The 23,424-nt window shown below is 40.7% G+C and overlaps 1 protein-coding gene across 1 annotated transcript in view; it reads right to left on the bottom strand.

Annotated features, from left to right (window-relative positions):
* TMEM132C (transmembrane protein 132C) overlaps positions 1-23,424 on the bottom strand; it is a 541,367-nt gene that overhangs the window by 14,887 nt on the left and 503,056 nt on the right. The window contains exons 6-8 of the mRNA XM_043978153.1: positions 10,828-11,033; positions 6,103-6,376; positions 3,730-3,921 (exon numbers count right to left, since the gene is read on the bottom strand). Of these exons, the coding sequence (XP_043834088.1) occupies positions 3,730-3,921; positions 6,103-6,376; positions 10,828-11,033 (672 nt within the window). The remainder of the gene's footprint in view (positions 1-3,729; positions 3,922-6,102; positions 6,377-10,827; positions 11,034-23,424) is intronic.

Below are 23,424 nucleotides of genomic sequence, written 5' to 3'. Positions count from 1 at the left end.
GTTGGGCTTGCAGTCAGGGTAACCTGGGTTCACAGATGGGAGAACATGGAAGGAAGTCGTCCATTGTGGGCGCACATGGGTGGTGTGTCCTCATGATCATTGGAGGGAAGACATATATCTATGAGAACACAGATGCATTGTAATAAGTACAATCTTCTGTTCTTTCTTTCCCTTTTGGAAATCCAGAAGCAGACTCCAGGGAGAGTTGGGCTGAGTAAGATATCATTTGCATTTCTCTAGTGTTTAGAGGTGAACCCAAGAAGGGTTGGCCTCTTCACACAAGATTTTATCAAATGAAGCTGCTTCTGAGGAAAGGAAACCGACATTTACTAGGTACTTGTTATGTGCCAGGCACTGTGCTAAACACTTTACAAATATTCTCTCATTTGTTCCTCATAACAACTCTGGGAGGTGGGTGCTCTTATCAGTCCCATTTTGCAAATGAGGAACCTGAGACAAACAGAGGTTAAATGATCTGCCTAAAGTCACACAGCCAGTAAAATATCTGAAGCTGGATTTGAACACATTTTTCCTGACTTAACACTTACTAGCTGTGTGACCCTGGGCAAGTCACTTAACCCCAATTGCCTCACCAAAAAAAATAATAATAATTAAAAAAAAATTCCAAGCAACATCTACCAATGAATTATTTATATCTCTTGAGCATATCAAGGTTTAGAGGACATCCTTCTAGATAACCCCGTGTCATAGATATGTAGCCTAACTATTTTACAGATAAGGAACTGCCCAACTGGTTTGCTCAGAGTCACTGAGCTAGTAAGTAGCAGAGGCAGGACTCATAAACTTGGATTTGCTCATTACGGGTCCAGTGCTTTTCCCACCACTATAGGCCTGCTCACCATTGGCAATACTTCTTTGTCTCTGACACCATTTTGTTGTCTATAAATATGCTATAAAGTGAGGATTCCCTTGGTGTAGGTTGAATTGAATGGCTACTGAAGTCCCTTCCAACTCTCAAATTTTGTGATTCTGTGATTTTCACATAATTGATGCTTTTTAAACCATTCATTCATTCATTCATTCATTCATTCATTCATTCATTCATTCATTCATTCATTCATTTGTATAGTTCAGTCAAGACTTAGAGCAGCTAGGTGGCACAATGGATAGAGTATTGGTCCTGAAGTTTGGAGGACCTGAGTTCAAATCTCACCTCAGGCATTTACTGGCTGTGTAACCCTGGGCAAGTCACTTAAACCCTCTTGCCTCAGACATCTGGGGCCATCTCCAGTCATCCTGATAATATATCTTGCCACTGGACCCAGATGTCTCCAGAGGAGAAAGTGAGGCTAATGACTTGCACAACCCTTCCTCTCCTAAATCCAATTCAGTGCAAGTCATTACATCTGCCATGGTCCTCTTTGAGAATGAAGCACAAACAACAACCACCACCAGTCAAGCAATGACAGAGTGAAGACATAGCATCATAGATCTAGGGTCATTTCTCTGGTCCAAGGCCTTTGCATTGACTGCTCCAAACTGGATGGGGTAAGGACTGTTGCCAATTAACTCTACAAAGACCCTTCAGATTGCAGTGCATAGAAACCCTATGTGAGACTCCCTGAACCAGGCTCCATAACTAGGCAGGATTTGTGGGTTTGGCTCTGTCAGGCTCAATGCTGGCTCTGCATCTGTCAAGATGAAAGATTCCCTACAGGAAGTACTGAAGGAGGAAGGCAGAAATGGGTTAATTACACAAGACAGGGATGATTCCGGCAGGAAATAAATTAAACAGATGGGCGGCCTGTCCCCCTTCCAGCTTGGATGTTGTCTTGCTACTAACCACTCCGTTATAAAACCCATCTGAATGGGTTTGCGCTCCAGAAAATTAGGTAGAGATAATCATGAAAACAAGCTATAAAACCAACGTGAGTTCTTTTCTGTTTTGTGGAATGAGGCAAAATAAATCTGGTGGTAACAGTGAATGAGCAGCAGCTTTATTTCTCAGCATTAGAGTTGGTTCAGCAGGGCCTGGATCTCCCTGGGAGTTGGGACTGAAATTGCCACTTTTGCTACTTTACTGCTCTCTGTTTCTCATTCTCAGGCTGTTTGTGCCTGAAGACTCACTGCCCATGACTGTTCTTAAAGCACCATTTTTTCCCAATGAGTTATTAACTCATGGTATGAGTTGCATATTGTGATGTTATAGGCTCCCCATTCCTAGAAGCGTGCAAGCAGTCATGGCTGACATTAAATGCTAATGATTTAGTCAACTCAGGAGACCAAGTTAGTAAATAAGAATTTATTAAGCATTTGCTATGTGCCAAGCATGGTGCTAAATGCTGGGGATGCAAAAAAAAGGCTGAAAACATGGTGGCCAACCACAAGGAGCTTCCATTATAATGGGGGAAATTACCTGTAAATAACTATATTTGTATAATACATATTTTTCAAAATACATGTTCACATGTAGGATACACACCAGCACATATATGTATTTACGCATGCCACTGTATGTATACAATCCACTATTATTAACAGCTTATATGATGGTATGCATACAATATAATATACGTGCTATTGTATGTATCTATCACATAAATCATATATGTAATAGCATGTGTGTTATGTATATATATAGTGTGTGTGTATACATATACATGCCCCAAATATGTTGCTGTTTATTGTTTCAGTCGTGTCTGAATTCATGATCCCATTTGGAGCTTTCTTGGCAAAGAAACTGGAGTGGTTTGACCTTTCCTTCTTCAGATGAGGAAACTGAGGCAAACAGGGTGAAGTGACTTGCTCAAGGACACACAGCTACTAAGTATCTGGGGTCACATTTGAACTCACAAAAGATGAGTCTTCTTGATTTCAGGCCCAGAACTCTGTGCACTATGGCGCCACCTAGCGGCCCATCTATATAATCTATATTATTTACATTATGTATGTACAACAGCATCAGTGTGTGTGTATATGCCCAAAGTGTAAATGTCCCCCAAAGTCTTCGTGTTATTTTAGATTTTAGTAGCATAAAATTGCACTCAGATTTTTAGGACACTCTGTACACAATGTAAATGGAACAGAACATCCAAGTGGATGCACTGGCAGTTGAGAGACCTCCTGTAGAAGGTAGGATTTCAGCAGAGACCTGAAAGAAGCCAGCACCTCTTGAGGTAGAGGTGAGGAGGGAGAGTATTCTAGGCACTGGGAAGAGCCGGTGCAAAAGACATGAGATCAGGGCTAGAGTGTTGTGTTCGATGAACAGCCAGGAGGCCAGTGTCACTGAACCGAAGGTGTTTAGAAGACTAGAGAGGGACAGCTAAGTAGCACAGTGGATAAAGTACCGGTCCTGGATTCAGGAGGACCTGAGTTCAAATCCAGCCTCAGACCCTGAGCAAGTCACTTAACCCTCATTGACCCAGGCCCCCCCGCTCCACCCCCCCCCCCAAAAAAAAAAGAGTTTGAGGAAGTAACATGAAATTCTCTATTGAGTAGAGAATGGGCTGGCAGGAGGAGGAACTTGACCCGCAGGAAGTATGGAATAAGGAGGCAAAACATAGAATTGAGAAATAAGGAGGTCATAGGCTTGTTTTCCTCTGACTTAGCATGGTTACATCTTCCATCTAATTACCCCCTCTCTCCCTTTAGGCAAACCCCCGCACACACTGAACAGAATGAGCCTGGGGGAATGTGGCACTAGACTAGGAAGTTGTCCCAGGCAGTCCCTCAGCCACCCCCTGCAGTAACCCCTTCCTCCCACCCTACCTGCTTGGGAGTGTGAAGTAGCTCTTCAGCCACGGCTGTGGCGGTGATGGCCTTGTTAATTTCAGAGCTGGGCTGGAGGAAGACTGACAGCCCGGCCACCAGCTGGACGCCGAGGTCGGTCACCGCCACCTTGTCGTCCAAGACTGTTACGGTCTTCTCGGCCAGGATGGAATCAGAGAGGGGTGACAGAACCTTTTGGGGGTGGGAGACGCAAAACAGAGGCAAAGGTGTCAGGATGGATTGAGCAACTGCTAGAAATGTTTTCTGGCTCATTAACGTCCTCCCTGGCCCAGCTCAACCTTTATACCTGAGGAAATATGGTGCCCTCCCTGAGATGAAACCACAAACCATGAACTGCGAGCAATCTCACTCTGCTGCTAGTACCCACTCCTCCTCCACCCCATGTTCCCCTTCTACAAATTTGGCTATTGAGCTCCAATTTTGCCTCATTTTATGAAAAAGGAGGTAGTTCTGGAAAGTTTTTTCAGAGAGCCTCTTAAAAAAACAATCTCAAATCACATTTTACATGCCTTGGGGGAAATTAGCTGTTCTGAAGAAATGCTAGGTAGGAAAATGCCAAGTAACTGAGGGCTAGAGAAGGTCAATTAAGATTCTTCTGTGGATCAGAGGTCCTTTGTCATGTAAACAACCACCCCTTACTCTAATCTGGTGGCTCCGTAGAATAAAGCCCAGCCTTCAGTAACAAGACTTGAGCTCTCATTTTAGTCTTGACTGTGACCTTGGGCAATTCACTTTCCCTTTAAGGGCGGCAGTTTTATCTGCTGTAAAATGTAAGGTTGGATTCAATGATCTTTAAGGTCCCTTCCAGCTCTAGCAATCTAAACTGTTTCCTTGACTTGGATTCCCAAATTTGGGTTTGTGAATCTAAATTTCTAAGAATAAGAGCCATTCTTCAATTGATAAATGGTGGAAGAGAGGAGCAGTTTTCTAAGGAAGCAATCTAAGCTATCAATACTCATATGAAAAAATCATCCAAATGACTAATAATTAAAGAAATGCAATTTAAAGCAGTGCTGAGGTTCCACCTCACATTTATCAGATTGGCCAAACTGGCAAAAAAGGGAAAATGACAAATGTTGGAGGGGATGCGGGAAAACAGGCACATTAATGCCCTGTTGGTTAAGTTGTGGATTTTTCCAGCCATTCCCGAAAGCAATTGGGAACTATGCCCAAGAAGTTATTAAATTGTGCATACCCTTTGGCCCAGCAATACCACTGCCGGGATTATATCCTAAAGAGTTCTAAGAAAGAGAAGGACTTGTATGTACAAAAATATTTATATTTTTATTTACCACTTTATATAGTGGTAAAGAGCTAGAAGCTTAAAAAATGCCCATTACTTGGGAAATGACTGTACAAATTATGGTATATAAATATAATGGAATATTATTTTCCTAAAAGAAATGATAAGAGGCATGTTTTTAGAGAAACTTAGGAAGACCCGGATGAACTGATGCAGAATAAAGTGAACAGAGCTGAAAGAACAATTTATACAATAATAATATCATAAAGACAAACAACTTTGAACATCTTAGAAACTCTGATCAACAAAATGACCAACCATGATTCAATGGACCAACAATGAAGCATACTACCTACCTCCTGAATGATGGCATAATGAGAGATATATTTCTGGAAACAGCTAGTTTGGGCATTTTTTTTTGTTTGTCTATGCATATATGTCGCAAAGATTTTGTATTTCTTGGGGAGGTAGGAGGGGATATATATATAGATAGATATAGATATAGATATAGATATATGTATATATATATACACTTGCTAATTATGAAATAAGTTCAAAAATTTAAATGAAGGGATAAGGCCCCTATCAATTAGAGCTTTTTAAGAGTAGAAGGGGCTATCTCTAGAGGGAGTGGGCTCCCTATTATCAGAGATCTTAAGAAGAGGTTGAATGATCAATTGTAGGGGATGTTGTAAATACAAATCCTGCTCATGTACAGGCTGGGCTAGAGGATGTCAGAGGTTCCTTCTATGGCTGAGTTCCTAGATTCTTTGGCTAGATGACTTTTTAAGGTTCTTTCTAGATCTAACATGCTATAATTCCATAGGGCAAGAGGGCATAAAGTATTAAACATATTTTTACATTAGTCATGTTGAGAAAGAAGAATCAGAACAAAAGGGGAAAACCTCAAAAAAGAAAAAAAAAACAAAATGAGTAGAAACAGTATGGTTCAATCTGCATTCAGATTCCAGGATTTTTTTTTTTTAATTTTATTTTGGATGTAGAGGACATTTTCCATCATGGCTCTTTTTTTGGTCCTCAAAAGAATCATGTATGATGAGTGTTGTTGTTACCCCCATTTTACAGATGAGGAAACTGAGGCTCCTTACCTGTATTGTTGTCATGCCAACTTCTCGTCCAATCAAAATTCGCCCTTCCTGAAGCTTGGCAATGTGTGGTTCTTCTAATTTCATGAAATCTGTTACCAGGTCAGTGATATCAAACTGCCAGTCGGGGCTCAGCAAATATCTCAGCTGGCCCCAGGGATTTGAGTCCTCAGACACAAACTGGGTGAGGACCCGGACCATCGCATGTTGGTACTGGAGGGCACAGCCTCTACCTCTTCTCTCCTCATCATCCTCATCATCGCTGTCTCTTGTGGGCCTTAAAGGAAAGGTAGTAATAGAATCAGAAAACTTTAGGGTGGGAAAGAACCTTAACAACAGCTGGTCCAAACCCTTACCCAATACCTACATCAACTCAATCAACAAGCTAAATTTAGTAAGCCTTCACTTTGTGCCAGGTGCTGTGCTGAGAAAGGCAAAAAATACTGTCCCTGGCCTCAAGGATCTTACATTTTAATAGGGAAAACAGTGTATACACAAATAGGAATATAATAAAAGCTAGAATTTACACAGAACTTGAAAGTTTGCAAAGTGCTTTATAAATATTATTACATTTTATCCTTCAGCAGCCCCATAAGGCAGGTGCTATTATTATGCAGCTTTTACAGATAAGGAAACTGAGGCAGACAGAACTGCAGTCATTTGCCCAGGGTCACATAGCTAGCATCTGAATCAGGATTTGAACTCAGATCTTCTTAATGCTAGGTCCAGCACTCTACCCACTGTGCCACTGAGCTGTTCCTTTTACCAGACATATATAGAATAGATGGAAGATAACCTTATCAGAGGGAAGGCATTAGCTGGAAGGAGTAGAAAATGCCTCCTGGAGAAGGGTGGTGTTTGAGTTGGGTCTCTAAGGAAGAGAGGAATGGTGAGAAGGAGAGGTGAGAAGGGAAAGCATTGTGGGCATGGGTTACAGCCAGTACAGAGGTTGGGGGAATGAGAGATGGAGTGCCATTTGTAAGGAACTGCAAACTGCAAGTAGACAAGTATGATGAGTATAGAGTACAAGAAGACTGGATGGATAGGAAGAGACACATATAATATTTCTGACATAGAGAGTGGATTGGCCTAGGAATACTAAAATGTGTTTAACCTTAGCTCTGAGATTTACTAACTGGGTGACCCTAGGCAAGTGATTGGAACTCTCTGAGCCTCAGTTTCCTGATTTGTAAAATGAGGATAATGATATCTGCATACCTATATAACCAAACCATTGAGAGGCAATTGTTCCATAAACACCAAAGCATGTTAGAAAACCTAGGTCCTACCATCTTTGGCTGAGTATTTCTAATATGACTCATGGGGCATTCAATCTATTCTTGGACAGCTCCAATTTTAAAGAATATTTTCCTTTAATTCAGAAAAAAAGTCTTTCTTTTAAATTCTACACATTGCTCTTCTTGCTATCTTTGGAAACAAGGAAGAACAATGCTAATTATATTTTTCTTTCTTGTCAGCCTTTCAAATATCTGAATACAGTGGTTATGTCTCTTCTCAATCTTTTTAGTTCCTAGTTGCTTAAAGTCTTTTTCATGCCATACATTTATTGTATCTTACAGTACTTGACACATAGTAAATCAATCATTCATTCATTCATTCATCCATCCATCTACCCATTCATGCATGCATTCATTCATTCATTCATTCATTTGCCATAATGGTAGCCCTCCTCATTTGGCCCTTGAAATGAACAGCATGTAGCTAGCATTTAAATGGAACTTTAAGGTTGGATGCTCCCTGTACCATCAAGGGTGGAGTTTTAGTAGTTTGGGATGGAGGAGTTAGGGCAGGAAATTGGCTTTCAGATGCCTAGAAATAAAGGGAGGAACAGGGACCCACCAGTCATTCATTTCACAAGCACTGTGTGGGTGTGGCGACCCATGTAGGGTTGTATCTACTTCTAAGCTAATGATAAATGAAAATCTGGACTAACATACACAGAAGGTGACAAATTATCTTTAAAAAATAATTAATAGGTGGCACAGTGGATAAAGCACCGGCGCTGGATTCAGGAGTACCTGAGTTCAAATCCGGCCTCAGACACTTAACACTTACTAGCTGTGTGATACTGGGCAAGTTACTTAACCCCCATTGCCCTGCAAATAATAATAATAATAATAATAATAATAATAATGGGGGGGCAGTTAGGTGGTACAGTGGATAAAGCAATGGCTCTGGATTCAGGAGGACCTGAGTTCAAATCTGACCTCAGACACTTGATACTTACTAGCTGTGTGACCCTGGGCAAGTCACTAACCCTCATTGCCCCACCAAAAAAAAATTGATGGTTGGGGTCATTTAAGCAGGGGACTCCTTTATTGCATTAAAATATGATCCATTTTACAAAATGTTTTTTTCAAATTATGTATTTATAAGAAACTTTTCAGAAGACCAGCTATTTCATAAAGCAAGGCACTCACATAGATTCACCCTTCTCATTTTGGGAGAATAAAATAAACTTTAAAAACACAAGAAAAAAAAATTAACTCCTTAGAGTCATTTCAAGAGTTACTTTTCTAGATAGAAGCATATAATATGGTGAATAAAGTGTTGGAGTCAGCATTAGGAAGACCTGGGTTCAAATCCTGCTTCAGATACATGTTAGCTGTGTGACCCTGGCCAAGTCAATTAGCTGCTCTCCTCCTCAGTTCCTTTATCTGTAAAATGGAAATAATAAATGTATCTAACTCACAGGGTTCTTATGTGGATCAAATATGAGATAATAAATGGCTGTATCAGTCAAGTGAAGCCAGTACTAGACAATATAGGAGATAGAGTTGGGGTCCAGAAGACCTGAATTCAGATCCCACTTGAGCCTCATGTCATTAAATGGAGATAATAATTGTGTCTACTTGACCAGGTTGCCATGAAGACGAAATGAGGCAATGTATGTCAAACAATTTCCAAGCTTTGAAGGACTAGGTGGATGCGAGCTCTAGACGTACTAATAGCCAATATAAAACACTTGGCAGCTAGGTGGCTCAGTGGATGGATTGTGGGGACTGGAGCCGGAAAGACCTGAACTCATATCTGACCTTGGACACTTGCTAGCTGTGTGGCCCTGGGCAAGTCACTTAACCATGTTTGTCTCGGTTTCCTCATCTGCAAAATGAACTGGAGAAGGAAACTGGCATACCCCTCCATTATCTCTGACAAGAAAACCCCAAATGGGGTCTTGATGATTCGGACAGGATTGAAATGACTTAACAACACAACATACAACACTACGTACCTGATACTGTGTTAAGTTCTTTAAATTATCTCATTTGATCCTCACAACTTCCCCAAGATAAAGGGGATATTATCCTTATTTTAAAGGAAAGAAACTGAGACAAACATGGGTTAAAATTACTCATCCAGAGTCACATAACTAGTAAATGTCTGAAGCTCGATTTGAACTCAATCCAGACTTCAATCCTAGCACTTTACCTACTGCACCACCTAGCTGTTTGTGCCTGTAATTCCTGAACCTCCAAAATGGGTCACTTGGATTGAGAAAGGATATTTTGTTAGCAGACAAGCATCATGATCTTGTGTACAGATGGTTAAATTTGTAGTCAGGAAGACTAACAACTCCTTAAGATTGTAAGTTACCAAGAAATTGTGAGACTGCTGGGTAGAATCAGCCCTCTACCTGGAGTCAGGAAGACCTGAGTTCAAATCCAGCTTCAGACACTGAGTAGCTGAATGTGCCTGGGCAAGTCACTCCACCTTTGTCTGTCTCAGTTTCCCTCATCTGTAAAATGGGGATCATATTAAAACTTACCTTTTAAGGTTTGTTGTGAGGATCAAATGAGGCAGTGTTTGGTAAAGCTCTTTGCAGTCTTCAAAGTGCTATATGAATGCTATTACTAAGTGGCTCATCTCCATTAGTCAGTCAGTCATCAAGTATTTATTAAGCCCTTACAGTGTATTAAACACTGGGAAGTTTCCATCCTTGGAGTTCCTTCCACTAATGAAATCATAAATCTGAACAAAAATGTTTATTATTTTATTGAATTTTATTAAGTCCTTTGCCTACCTCTTTGCTTGAAATTGGAACCATCCTGGAAAATTATTCACCCTGACTACAAACAGTGTTAAGACCTGGGATGCTCTTTGCGTGCATTTTAGAGGAAGGGGTAGGAAGGAGGATCTGATATAAGCAATCAAGCAATTGATAAAAATAACTGTGACCCTGGGCAAATTATTTAACCTCTTAGTGCTCTATACGATTAAGACTACAAGTTTACTCAGAAAGTACTGGCCTGCATTGGTAGAACCAATTTTCTCATCTTGGCGTTCTCTGCACTAATGAAATCATAGATCTATTTCCTTTCCCTCTAGTATTTATAAAGTGTCTACTATGTGCTAGACACTTTACAAATATTAATTCATTTGTTCCTCATATTAACTCTGGGAGGCAGATGCTATTATTACCTCCTATTTTTCAGTTGAGGAAACAGAAAAACAGGGATTAAATGACTTGCCCAGGGTCACACTGCTAGTAAGTGTTTGAGGCTGGATTTGAACTCAGGTCTCCTTGACTCCAGGTTCATCATACTACCAGCCGCCTTACTCAATTGCCCAATGTTGATTAAGCATGAACTATGTGGCATGCATTGTGCTATAGGTGCTGGAGATAATGAAACAAATACTGACTGACAAACCAGGAATGTATGCTATCAGAGGGGAGACAAGAACGTGTATAAATAGGAATGCTCTAACCTCTTATTGGAAACGATGGGCACTCTCCAGGCCTTGACTTGGCTCAGCTCCGTGTCAGAGATCTCGATCTGCAGAGGCAAGCGGGGCACCCAGACAGTGATGTGCAGCGGGGCACTCAGATACTGATAGGTGAAATTCACAAGGGCGTCCACCTTCCCTTTGATTTCTTTGCCATTGACGAAAACATAATCACATCGTTCTGACACCTAAAAAAAGGAGGGGAAAGGGAAATGATTGAGGAAGGGGTCAGGATATTATCCCTCAATTCACCTTAGTAGTGCGGGGGAGGTGCTACTCAAAAAAAAGCATCGAAGTTACCCCAATCCAATACATGAACCCCAAATCTCCCTCAAGCTTTCAGGCAATGGGAACAGCTAAACTTGGCAGGGAGATCTCTAGCAGATGTCCCCATAATTGGAATCTTCCTCCGCTGCAATATCACGGTACCATGCCTGGCTTGTATTTTGCTTTCTTCTTTTCATCTAATTCTTCTTTTTGCTTAAGTGGACTATCTCATACTCCAGTGACAATATCACTTTTCCCCCCTGCCTCCATGAATCTCCATGAGATAATATTTGTAAAGTGCTTAGTACAGTGCCTGGCACATGGTCATCACTTAATAATCTGTTGTTCCTTTCCCCCTTTACTCAAAAGCATTCTATCATGTTTCCTCCTGGATTGCCTCCCAGAGTATGTGTTCTTTTCCTAAAAAATGTAAAGCATTCATTACAAACACCCATAATATACCAGAATGATTTGATATGATTAAATTAACATATTATGTTAATATAGTAACATAATAAAAATGACACAAATAAATAAAACTGCACAGAAATAAAATAAATAAAATGACAATAAAATAATATACTACATTATATTAATATAGTATAATACCACATTATATTAATATCATATTATATAATATATTATAGTAATATAATTAACATTCTAATATTATAGCATAATTATATGACATGCCATCAATATTATAATTATATTAAAATATTATACACCAGCACAAAATATCACTACAATTATATATTATGAACAGTTATAATGAATAACGCATTGTGTTATCAGCTATAATAATGTTATCAATATATCATATAATTATTAACATTATATAATTATATAATAATTATTTATACCATTATAACATAGAATATATAACATTGTCCCATGCAGTTATATAATATATATCATAATTTGATATTGCTATATTATAACATTATCATAGGATATTAAACATCAGTTAATTAAAGAAGCCACACAGAATAGGGAATAGAAAGATGTCCTTGGAACCAGGAAGATCTGCACTTCAAGCCCTGTCTCTCTTATACACCGGCTATGTAACCCTGAACAAATTACTTAACCTCTTAGTGCTCTAGACAATTAAGACTACAAGTTTACTAGAAAGTACTGGCCTGCATTGGTAGAACCAATTTCCTCATCTGGGCATTCTCTGCACTAATGAAATCATAGATCTCTTCCCTTTCCTTCATTTCCTACAATTTGCTTCTGATGTAACAACTTAATAAAACTTGCCTTGCAACTGTATACTGATAAATAAATTTTAAAACACCACGATTACTTTTCAGGGGAAGCAAAGGGATACAACATAAAAGACACTGGCTTTCAAGTCAGAGGGCCCAGGTTTGAATTCTGGCCCTGATACTTACTAGTTCTGTGTCCTTGGGTAAGTCATTTAGCATTCTGGTCTTCATGGTCAACTGGAAAGAGAGCTGCCCTCAAAGACCAGAAGGTTCAAATCCCACCTTCAACACTTACTGTCTTTGTGACGCTCTCGCAGTATTAGCCTCTCACAGCGTTCTAGGAAGGCTTATGATGATAAGTTGCAGGAAGGATGCTGACCTGCGTTGGTGGGGGGAGTTTGCTAGGCCAATGATGTCACAGGTCCAGTCCCTATCTCCTGTCCCTCAAATGAGAGATCTGGCTTAGCCCAGCTCTTAAGTCCCTTCCAGATTTCAGACTAGGACCCTATTATTCTCTGCCAGCAAGGCATGAAACAGTACATTCTATTCAGGGAGCCATGGATTCATGAGTTGAATGTGCTCCAAACCCTTTATACAATTCTATCCAAATCAGCTCTTTTCTGGCCTTTGTGAACTGGACAGACAGAGCAGGAATAAGCCATACATGCTGTGGGCTGGGTTTTCACCTTGAGTCCAGGGCAACCATTGTCTCTGCTACCAAGGAAGCACAGCTGGTGTGGGCAGACCTGAGCAAATTTTCTGAGCTGGTTTGGGCACATGGAGGTAAGCCAGGGGCAGGGAAGAAGGAGGTGGGGGAAGAATGGATTAATTTCCTCCCCAATAAACTCGATTGGTTTTTTAAATGTTTACATTTTGATTAAAGACATAAACTAATTTTAGACACCGCAAGTAAATTTGTCATTAGCATGTAAATACTGTCCTGAAATCTAAGCAAGCATTAGCATAATAGCCGTGTAAGAGTTATATCAGTAATCACTTCTTTAATCAATGTTGTAATTTACAGATCATTGACTTTTCTCATTTATTACCTTTCTGAGCACTAGGGGGGAGGGGGAGGGAATCCAACCACTCCAGAATATATAAATAATTAAGAGCAATGCAGAGAGTATGAAGTAGCTGCGTGGGATAAAGTCATTGTCAGCGCTATTCCTAAAGGTGTCATAAACGTCTGGGGAGATGTAGGGGCACATTAATCATACAGTAAGTGGCTTGCAATGGGTGCTGTTGCATTACTAGATGAGTTGCCAGGTCTACAGATTCCATCAGAAAACCCTACAGACATCCCCACTCCCTTTATTTCACCCCCAGGAGCTGCTTTCCGGTTCTGTGCAGTGAATGTTATTGTTCGCCAGCCTGAGACTTGGTCAACGTCATCGTTTGATCTCCAGGTGGTTGGCCTGGGTCTGCCAATTGAACGATGCTCATTGAAAGGAAACAAGGTAACTTGGTGGTCAGTTGTCCCCGACAACCCAGGTGTGGCCAGACAGGAAAGGCACATGCCCAATTTATATCTTCATTTGTCCCACAATCAGGAAAACTTTTGTTGTATCACAAAATTTCTGGGTTAGAGGGAAACTCATCAGTGGTCTAGTCCAATCTGTACTTGAAAAAGGACCCTTCCACTGATACAGAGATAATGTCATTGTGTTTTTGCCTGAAGAACTCTGGTGAGGAGCTTTGGTCCAGTGGAAAGTACTCTCTAGAATCAGAGGAGTTGGGCTTCAAAGCTCTTATTCTGATTCTTACTACCTGTGTGACCTTAGGCAAGTCACTTAACCTCCCTGAACCTCACTTTGAAGACTATACCAGAAAGACCTCTTAGGTCCCTTTCAGCTCTCTAGATCCATGGTCCTATGAACCTCCAGAGGTAATTCATTCTACTCTGGGATCTTTTTGGTTATGAAGAAAGCCTTGCCCCTACTCAACCCCAGATTTGACTCTTTTCTGCCCATTGCTCCTTTGGAGACAAAAAGAACAAGTCATAGGTGTCAAGTCATAAATGTCATCCTGTCCAACCCCATGATTTTATAATTAAGGAAACTGAGGCACAGAGAATTTTAGGGACTTGCCTAGTTAGTAAGTACTTATTTGTGGCAGGATTGGAAATCCAGATCTTCCAAGTCCTATTCCAGTGTCCTATCTGCTAAACCATACTGTGGCACTCCCAGCCTTCCAAACACTTGGAGACAATTATCATGTCTTCGTTATCCTTTTCTTCTCCAAGTCAAACATTCTTGGTTCATTCAAGGAAGATTCTAATATCCTTTTGAAATGAACAACTCTGTTCTAGGTGTCCCAGGGAATGACTGAGACTGGCTCTCTGTTACTCTTACAATAAATGAGATAACACTTGTAAAGTGATTAGCACAGTGTCTGGCACTATATAAAGAAATGCTTATTCCCTTCTCCCACCTGTGGGGACCAATTTTTAATTGGGGAGTGCTAGCTAAGCGGCTCGCCGCAATATTGGGGCAAGGAAGGAGACCGGCAGCCTCCCTCAAAACAGAACAAGATTTATTTTAACAAGAATGAACTTAAAAAAAAACAACAACACAAACAGGATCAGTAGGATCGAGGGAAAGGAAATAAAATGGGGAAAGGGAGATTATAATACCTGAAAAAATACCACCGCCCAGCAATCAGCTGAAAATACGAAGCAGAATGCCTGTTGCTTTCCAGCTTCCACCTAGAATGCCCAATTCTCCTCCCCCAAACCTAGAAACACCCCACACAGCCCCAGCCAATGGGATGGCTGCTCTGACAATCACATAACTGCCCTCACTAGGCTTCCAATCATTATAATTTTGCCAGGCCCATGTAGGCGTCAGCCAGTGGTGATGATGTGAGGTGCCAGAGCCCTGGCTACGGCTACAACCAGTGGGTGGAGCACGGTGCGGTTTGCGGAGCCCCAGGCTAGTGCATGCCAAGGCATAAAAACCTCAAATAACAATTAATTCTTTACACACCCATCTACGTCTCCCCCAATACTTGCCCAGGGTCACACAGCTAGTGAGTGTTTCAGGCTGGATTTGAACTCAGGTCTTCCTGACTCCAGATGTTGTGCTCTATTCATTGGGCTACCTAACTGCTCCATTCAAATATTTAGGCTAGTTTAACTCCCTTATCGGTTCTGTTGAGGCATTCCCACACTTAAATCCAATTCATGGGCAAGTATAGACATTGCCCTTGTGATGTCATTGTTCCTCCTTACTTACAATTACTATCGTAATTTATCCTAATTAGTCTCCCTGTTTCCTATCAATTAATTAATTAAAAAGCAATTACTATATGCCAGGCACCCTGCTAACCCATGAGGATACATAAAAAGGTAAAAACACTACCTACCCTTAAGAAATTCAGTCCCTCCCATCTCCAAACCATCAGCCAGGAAGCAGGTTAAATAATCTTCAGAAAGCACATGAGCAACTGTACAACTTCCCTTCTCAAGAGCAGGGAATTGGCCCTAGGAGAAAATGCAAACTCTGCTAAGGCCCTCCATAATCTGGCTCACACTTTCCTTTTCTTCCCTGGCTTCCTTTAAATGCCATGTATAATTCCATTTTCTGCAAGAAGTCTTTCCCACTTCAACTTAATCTCAGTGCCTTCCTTCTAAGGCTACCTCCAAATTATCCTGTCTACATCTTTTTTTTTTTTTTGGTGGTGCAATGAGGGTTAAGTGACTTGCCCAGGATCACACAGCTAGTAAGTGTCAAGTGTCTGAGGTCAGATTTGAACTCAGGTCCTCCTGAATCCAGGGCCAGTGTTCTATCTACTGTGCCACCTAGCTGCCCCCTACATCTTCTTTCTACTTAGCTGATTACATGTAATTGCTCCCATTAGATTGTAATCTGCTTGAGAGCAGGGACTATTTTTGCCTTTCTTTGTCTCAGTGCCTGGCACATAGTAGGTGCTTAATAAATGCCTGTTGACTGACTGACTGATGGCGTCAGATGCTCACTAGCTGGACAACCCTGGGCAAGTCACTTCTCCCTGTTTGCCTCAGTTTCCTCATCTGTAAAATGAACTGGAGAAGGAAATGGCAAACCGATCCAGTGTCTCTGCCAAGAAAACCCCAAATGGGGTCACAAAGAGTCAGACACAACTGAAAAATTACTCAAAAACAAAAATTTCACAATAGCCCCCCTTCATATATGTTACATTTCAGTCAAGCTGTCCAATTTTTTTGTAACTACCCCCTCCCATATTCTATCTCCCACCTATTTTCATTTGTTTAATCTTTCCCCCATGGCTGGCATGTGTTCAAGGTATGCAAATAGAGTCCAAAGCCTCTTCTGTGGGTAATAGATAATTTTAAGCAGTTATCTCAGCTTTTCCTTTAAAAAGTCCAAAGCAATTAGAACCAGAGATAGCATAGAGACATCTAATCCAATCCCCTCAATTTCCTAAGGACGAAACTGAAACTCAGAGTGGTTAAATTACTTTTATATAAGGTCACATGGGGAGGATAAATAGAAGAGCTGGGTTTCCAACTCCCATCTTCCTCCTTCAAATTCAGTGCCCTTTACACAATACCCATGCTGCCTTTCTCAGTAGGGAAGGAATAGAAGATCCTTGCCTTGAGCAATGTGTTCTCTAGTCTCAGGTATGTCACTATCAGGCAATCAAGCAAGCATTTATTAAGCACCTACTGTGTACCAAGGCACTGTACCAGGTGCTGGAGGTAAAAAGAAAAAAAGAAAGAAATACTCTGCTCTTAATAAGCTTGCATTCTTTTGGGGAATACTTGTGCGAATGTAAATTGTTGTTTGTCCTTCCTTCTCAAAGAAGACCATGACATTGGGAAGATGTCATGACTTGCACCGAACTGGATTTAAGTGAGGGAGGACTGTGCAAGGTCACACAGCTAGTACATGTCTGAGATGAGATTTGAACTCAGGTCCTCCCAACTTCAGTTTGATCAGAAGTTGTACATTTATTGATGGACCCTGGGTTGATAGCAAAAAAGGGAGCTTGATAATGAAAAATTCTGTGAGACAGAGTGCATTCCAGGTGTGCAAAGGGGCATGGCAAGTGCACAGAGATGGAAAGGAAAGGGAAAGAGAAGGAAATAACCATTTATTAAGCACTGACTATGTGATAGGCATATTACTAAGCACTTTACAAATATTTCTTCATTTGATGGGAGAGGGTATGTTGCATGTGTAGAACACAGGAGCCAGTTTGGCTAGACAAAAGATTAAAATAGAATAACATATAATGAAGTTAGAAAGAGAAGTTGGGGGCGGGGTACCAATTTTAAAGTGCTTTAAAAGCCAAACAGAAGAGTTGGTATTTTATTTTAGGGGCAATAGGAAGCCATTGAAGTTTATTGAGTTGGGGAGTAACCTGGTCATTTCTGAACTTAAGGAAAATCTCTTGCTAGCTCTGTGACCTTGGATAATCTACTTCATCTCTCTTGTGTTTGGTTTCCTCATTTGTCAAATGGATGACAAGTTTGGGTTCCATATCTTTAAGCTTTTTTCTAAATCTAATAAACAATCTGTTTTTCTACATGATTAAATAAAAATTTCTATCACCATAAAAATCATTTAGTCTTAAAGATTAATATGGTCTATTACTTATAGCTGAGGAATTCTATAGTCCTCTTGCCCCATCCCAACACCCCTGCTTCCCCCACCCCTGCCTGACCCCACCACACACACACCTCCAGGGCTACCTAATTATCTCCCACACTTCAACCATCTTAAATCATTTTGCAAGAACCATTAGCTTTTTAATTATATCTAAATGGTTGTAGATACGTTTCTCCTTCTTAATCTTTATTACCAATATGATGGCTTCAATGAGAAAAACAAACCCCCCCCCCACAAAATAAAAAAAAACCCACAAAACACAAAACCAACAACCAGCATCCATTAGGGTAGAAGGCATTTTAACTATGATAGTTAAATTGCCATCTTCCTTGAAGTAGCACTAATTACTGTTGAATTGATTCAATGGGAAGAAAGGTAGGAGTGGGTGGTTTTAATTCCAGATTTTTTTTTCCTTTCTGCTACTTCAACAATTTAGGTAGGAAGTACAGATTACAAATTGAGTGGAAGCCAGCTAGCTAGAAAGAGAAGTAGAGAGAAACAGAAGGTGGAGGCATCGTGAGCCTGTAACTGCTTTTCAAATTGGGCAGGAGTGAACAATGACAATGAAGGAAAGCACAATGAACCCACTTTGTGCCTTCTCTATCAAGGACCCCGTCTGGCAACTCAAGGCTCAGTTGCCATGGGATCCGGCCCACATCATCCTCAGGTTGGTTGGTGCTTTCTAGAACATGTCAATGATTGGCACTTTGATGCTATTAAGAAGGAAATGGAGTGGCCCTATTGATTCTAACAATCCCTGAGGAAGGGCAGGACCCTGCCAGCCTCAGTTTTCTTAGCCCCCTCTCTTCCCTATTGCCTTCCAAAGAACATAGTTTGAATGAGGAAATAATGTGGTTTCTGTGTCATCTGTTACATCCCAAGATCATGTTAAAAAAACCCAAACAAACACCAACACACTTTAATTTTGAACTTTAGATAAATGCTTGTTATCTTGTGTCTTTGTCATTATCCTATTCTAGAAGCTGCAGAGGCTTCCTCTGGCTTCCAGGATTATTGTCATTAGGGGCAGCTAGATGGTAAAGTGGATAGAGTACTGGCCCCGAAGTTGGGAGGACCTGAGTTCAAATCTCAACCCAGACACCTACTAGCTGTGCGATCTTGGGCAAGTCACTTAACCCCCAATTGCCTTAACATATCTGGGGCCATCTTCAGTTGTCCTGATGTATATTTTGTCACTGGACCCAGATGACTCTGGAATAGAGACTGAGGTTGGTGACCTTGCATAGCCCTCCCTCACTTAAATAAAATTCAGTGCAAATCATGATATCATCCCTGATGTCATAGTCTTCTTTGAGAAGGAAGGACAAACAACTGTCATCAATAATAATAATAATGAGGGCAGCTAGGTGGCACAGTGAATAAAACACCGGCCCTGGATTCAGGAGGACCTGAGTTCAAATCTGGCTTCAGACACTTGACACTTACTAGCTGTGTGACCTTGGGCAGGTCACTTAACCCTCACTGCCCCAGAAAAAAAAACCACAATAATAATAATAATAATAACAACAACAATAATAACTTGCATTTATATAGCATTTTAAGGTTTATAAAATACTTTACATAGTGTTAAATCATTTGCTTCTTCTAACAAGCAAGTGAGATAAGTCCTATTATTATCATTCCCATTTTATGAAGAAGAGAGAAGTTAAGTGACTTGCCCAGGGTCACAAATCTACTAAATCTCCTCCTTCCCTGTATAGAGATCTGGCCTCAAAGCTAGGAAGACCTGGGTTCAAGTTGTACCTTAAACACTGAGTAGCTGTGTGACCTTGGCCAAGTCACTTAACCCCTACAATTCACTCCCCTTTTCCCCTCTTCTCCCCACCCCCACCCAAAGACAACTCTCTAAGAGAAATTGCAGAAAAGGTGCAGACCTGCATTTGGTAGAAATTCCTCACTGGGAGCTCTTTTTGGCAATTAAATCATAGTTCCAATCCTTAAATATACTTTGTATTTACTTAAATGGGTATATGTTATTTACCATGATCGACTGTCAGCTCCTTGAGGGCAGGGCCTGTTTCATTTTTGCCTGTAGATCCCAAGAGCCCATCACAGTGCCTGGCATATGGTAGTTTGGTAAATACTTGTGTTTTGATTGGACAGTAAGTTGAACTTCTGCTGCAAAATTCAATTCAACAGATGATGGAGGGAATATGGATCTATGTTGATGAGATAATGGAGACTGGGAAATACTGAGGTAACCGAGCCTGGAGTCAGGAAGACCTGAATTCAAATCCAGTTTCAAACACTTACCAGCTGTGTGACCCTGGGCAAGTCCCTTAACCCCTTTTCCCTCGGTTTCCTCATTTGTAAAATGAGTTGGAGAAGGAAATGGCAAATTACTCCAGTATCTTTGCCAAGAACTGTCCCCCCTCCCCTCAGAAGAGGTCACAAAGAGTCTGATAGGACTGAAGTAACAGAACAACAACAACCCCTCAGGGTTCTTAGGAGAATCAAATAAAATATAGATAAAATCACTTTAAAATGGTATAAAGCTATAGAGGTGTTAGCTATTAATGCTTGTTTATTATTATTACCATCCCTGAAGTGTCAGTGTTTGTGTGTTAGAATGCCCCTGTTAAGGGAACACTCGGTAGCGGGGGTAGGTTGGCATGCTACTGTTATGATAGGTTTGGGAGGAAAGTCCACAAATGGACTGATAATGCCTGTTTCTATTCTATCTTGCCTCCATGCATAGTGGAAAGACTAATGGTCTTTTATTTGGAAGGCCTGAGTTTGGACACTGACTTACCCTTGGTAGTTGTATGACAACTAGACTACCCACTAGATTTCTCTGACTCTCAGTATCCTCAGTTGTAAAAAGAAGGAATTGATCCTGTGATTTGGTGATCTTCCCAGTTTGGTATTTGTCAAACATTTACTGTGTGTAGAATCCTGTACTAGGTACTGAGAGAAATAATACTATCAGTTCCCACTCTCATGGGTGGGTGGGTAGGGCATAGAATTGACCCAAATAAAAATCATTATAATACAAAATAACACACTAGGGTATCAGAGGAATACAGAAAGTTTTGTATTGGCATCTCCAGTGTTCAGCACATAGTGCTTCGTACATAGTAAGCACTTACTGTATGCTTTTTCACTCATTCATTCAAGAAAAGAGGGAAGAGCAAAGAACCTTGGGAAATACCTACTATTAGGGCCTGGGGAACAAATGACAATCATCAAAGAAGATAGGATAAGTGTTTGAAGAGAAAGAAGGAACACTGGGACAGTAATATTTCTGAGCAAAAGGAAGAGAGATTATCCATGAGGAGTGGGAAGTCAACAGTGTCAAATGCTTCAGAGAAATCAAGGAAGAGAACTGAAAAAAAGGCTACATTGACTTGTGTCCTGGGACGTCTTTGGTGATACTTAAGGGGACAGACTCCTAAGCTATTTACGAGATTGGTATAGCAGATACCTATTATTTTGCAGAAGAGGAAACTGACATCCAAAATGGCAGGTGACTTTGGCCAATGTCCAGCGGCTATGAATTATCAGAGCTAAGACTAAAATTCATGAAGAAAGTAGTGGTGCAGAGTGGACAGGGCACTGACCTAAGTTCAAATCCTAGCTATGTGACCCTGGGCAAGTCATTTTACTGGATCTTTAAGGATTGGGTGGGACTCAAAATCCTCCTAGCTCCCTTTTATCTATTATCCAAATTTCCAGGGCTCTATCCATTGTCCACTCTGTTGCTTAATTCACTGTCCATCTTTAAGCCATTTTGATGCCTATTCAAGGAAGGGGCCAGGGAAAGAAAGGCAAACTGGTAAGTGAAAAAAGGCGACCAACCACTTCTCAAAGGCTTAGTTGGGGAGGAGGATGAAATTTAACATCTGAAATGTTTGGATGTGGGTAATTAAATTTTATAAGAGTGCATGAGTAGAGCTGAAAGGGTCCTTAGGGGCCATCTAGTTCTGGATGATGAACTGGGACCCAGATTGGTTAAGTGGTTTGCCTAGGGCCACACAGCTAAATACTTGAGACTAGATTAGGACTCAGGTATTTATGACTGTGAGATTCTCACAACAACCTGGCCTATTGTCTTCCCCATTAGACTGGCTGGGAGCTCTTTGCCAGCAAGGACTGTCTTTTGCCATTTGTTTCCTCAGAACAGTTTCTGGCACACACTAGGTGCTTAATAAATGCACATTGACCTACCGATGGACTACAGGGCTAAGCTTCCATCCACTCCACCAGCAGCATCAAACAAATAGAAATTGATCCTTTCAGTTTTCATATTGATTTAGAAAACCACAAAAGAACATTTTATTGTATTGTATTTTTATTTATTTTGTCAAACATTTCCCAATTAGATTTTAACCTGGCTCGTGAGTTTTATTCTTTTGCCCCACACCACACAGACTTTTTGATCCTTGTTCTTATCTCTCTACATAGGACTAAGGTGCTTTTTTTTTTTTTTTTTGGTGAGGCAATTGGGGTTAAGTGACTTGCCCAGGGTCACACAGCTAGTAAGTGTTAAGTGTCTGAGGCCGGAGACTAAGGTGTTTTTAAACAACCCTTTGCTGATTTTGGGATGCAGTTACTAGTAGAGCTGAAATGGGCCAGATGAGTTCCAAGCAGCAATTTTACAGAGAGGGACACAAAAGGAAAAAAAGAATCATCAAAGTTTTCAGGTTTATGGGTCTTGGAGAATAATGATGCTGTAGATGACGTGGGGGCAAAGATAATGAGTTGTACTGTAAGGATGGATTTCAATTCAATTCAACAAGCATTTATTAAGCCCAAGACAGTTAAATAATAGGGAAGAGACCACAGGAGCTGGAATTAGGAAATCCTAAAGTGAATGGCAGTTTAGAAAAACCTGGGCAAATCACTTGGATTCTTTCAACCTCAGTTTTCTCATCTGTAAAATGGGAATATTAATAGCACCTACCGCATAGCGAGGATCATAGTATAAGAGATGTAAGGGCCTTCAGGCATCTCAGAGGCCATCTAATCTAGCTGCTCATGCTATCAAATAAGGTCATACACAGAACATACTTTGCTAACTTTAGCTTATATGTGTGTGTGTATTTTTTAAAATGTATTCATTTGTGAGGCAACGAGGGTTAAGTGACTTGCCCAGGGTCACACAGCTAGTAAGTGTCAAGTGTTTTGAGGCTGGGTTTGAACTCAGGTCCTCCTGAATCCAGAGCTGATGCTTTATCCACTGTACCACCTAGCTGCCCCCTAGCAGTTATATATTAACATTAGCTCTTATTATGTGACAAGCACAGAGCTAGGTGGTGAAGGTATAAAAGGGAGAAAAAAAAAATGAAGCAGTCCCTGTCCTCAAGGAGTTTATAATCTAGTAATTTTAGGTTCCTCTGAGAGTAAAACTCTAGGTTACAAAGCTGTTCAGAGATCCCATGGTACGCCATCTTCAATGTGGAATTCCACTCCATTCCATCCTACTTTTATCTCATCTCATCCAATGCCATTCCATCTGATCCTATCTC

Source organism: Dromiciops gliroides, chromosome 1 (assembly GCF_019393635.1).
Source record: "Dromiciops gliroides isolate mDroGli1 chromosome 1, mDroGli1.pri, whole genome shotgun sequence".
NCBI classification, from domain to species: domain Eukaryota; kingdom Metazoa; phylum Chordata; class Mammalia; order Microbiotheria; family Microbiotheriidae; genus Dromiciops; species Dromiciops gliroides.
The sequence above is the reverse complement of the archived record's forward strand: the minus strand, read 5'-3'. Positions and strand labels throughout refer to the sequence as shown.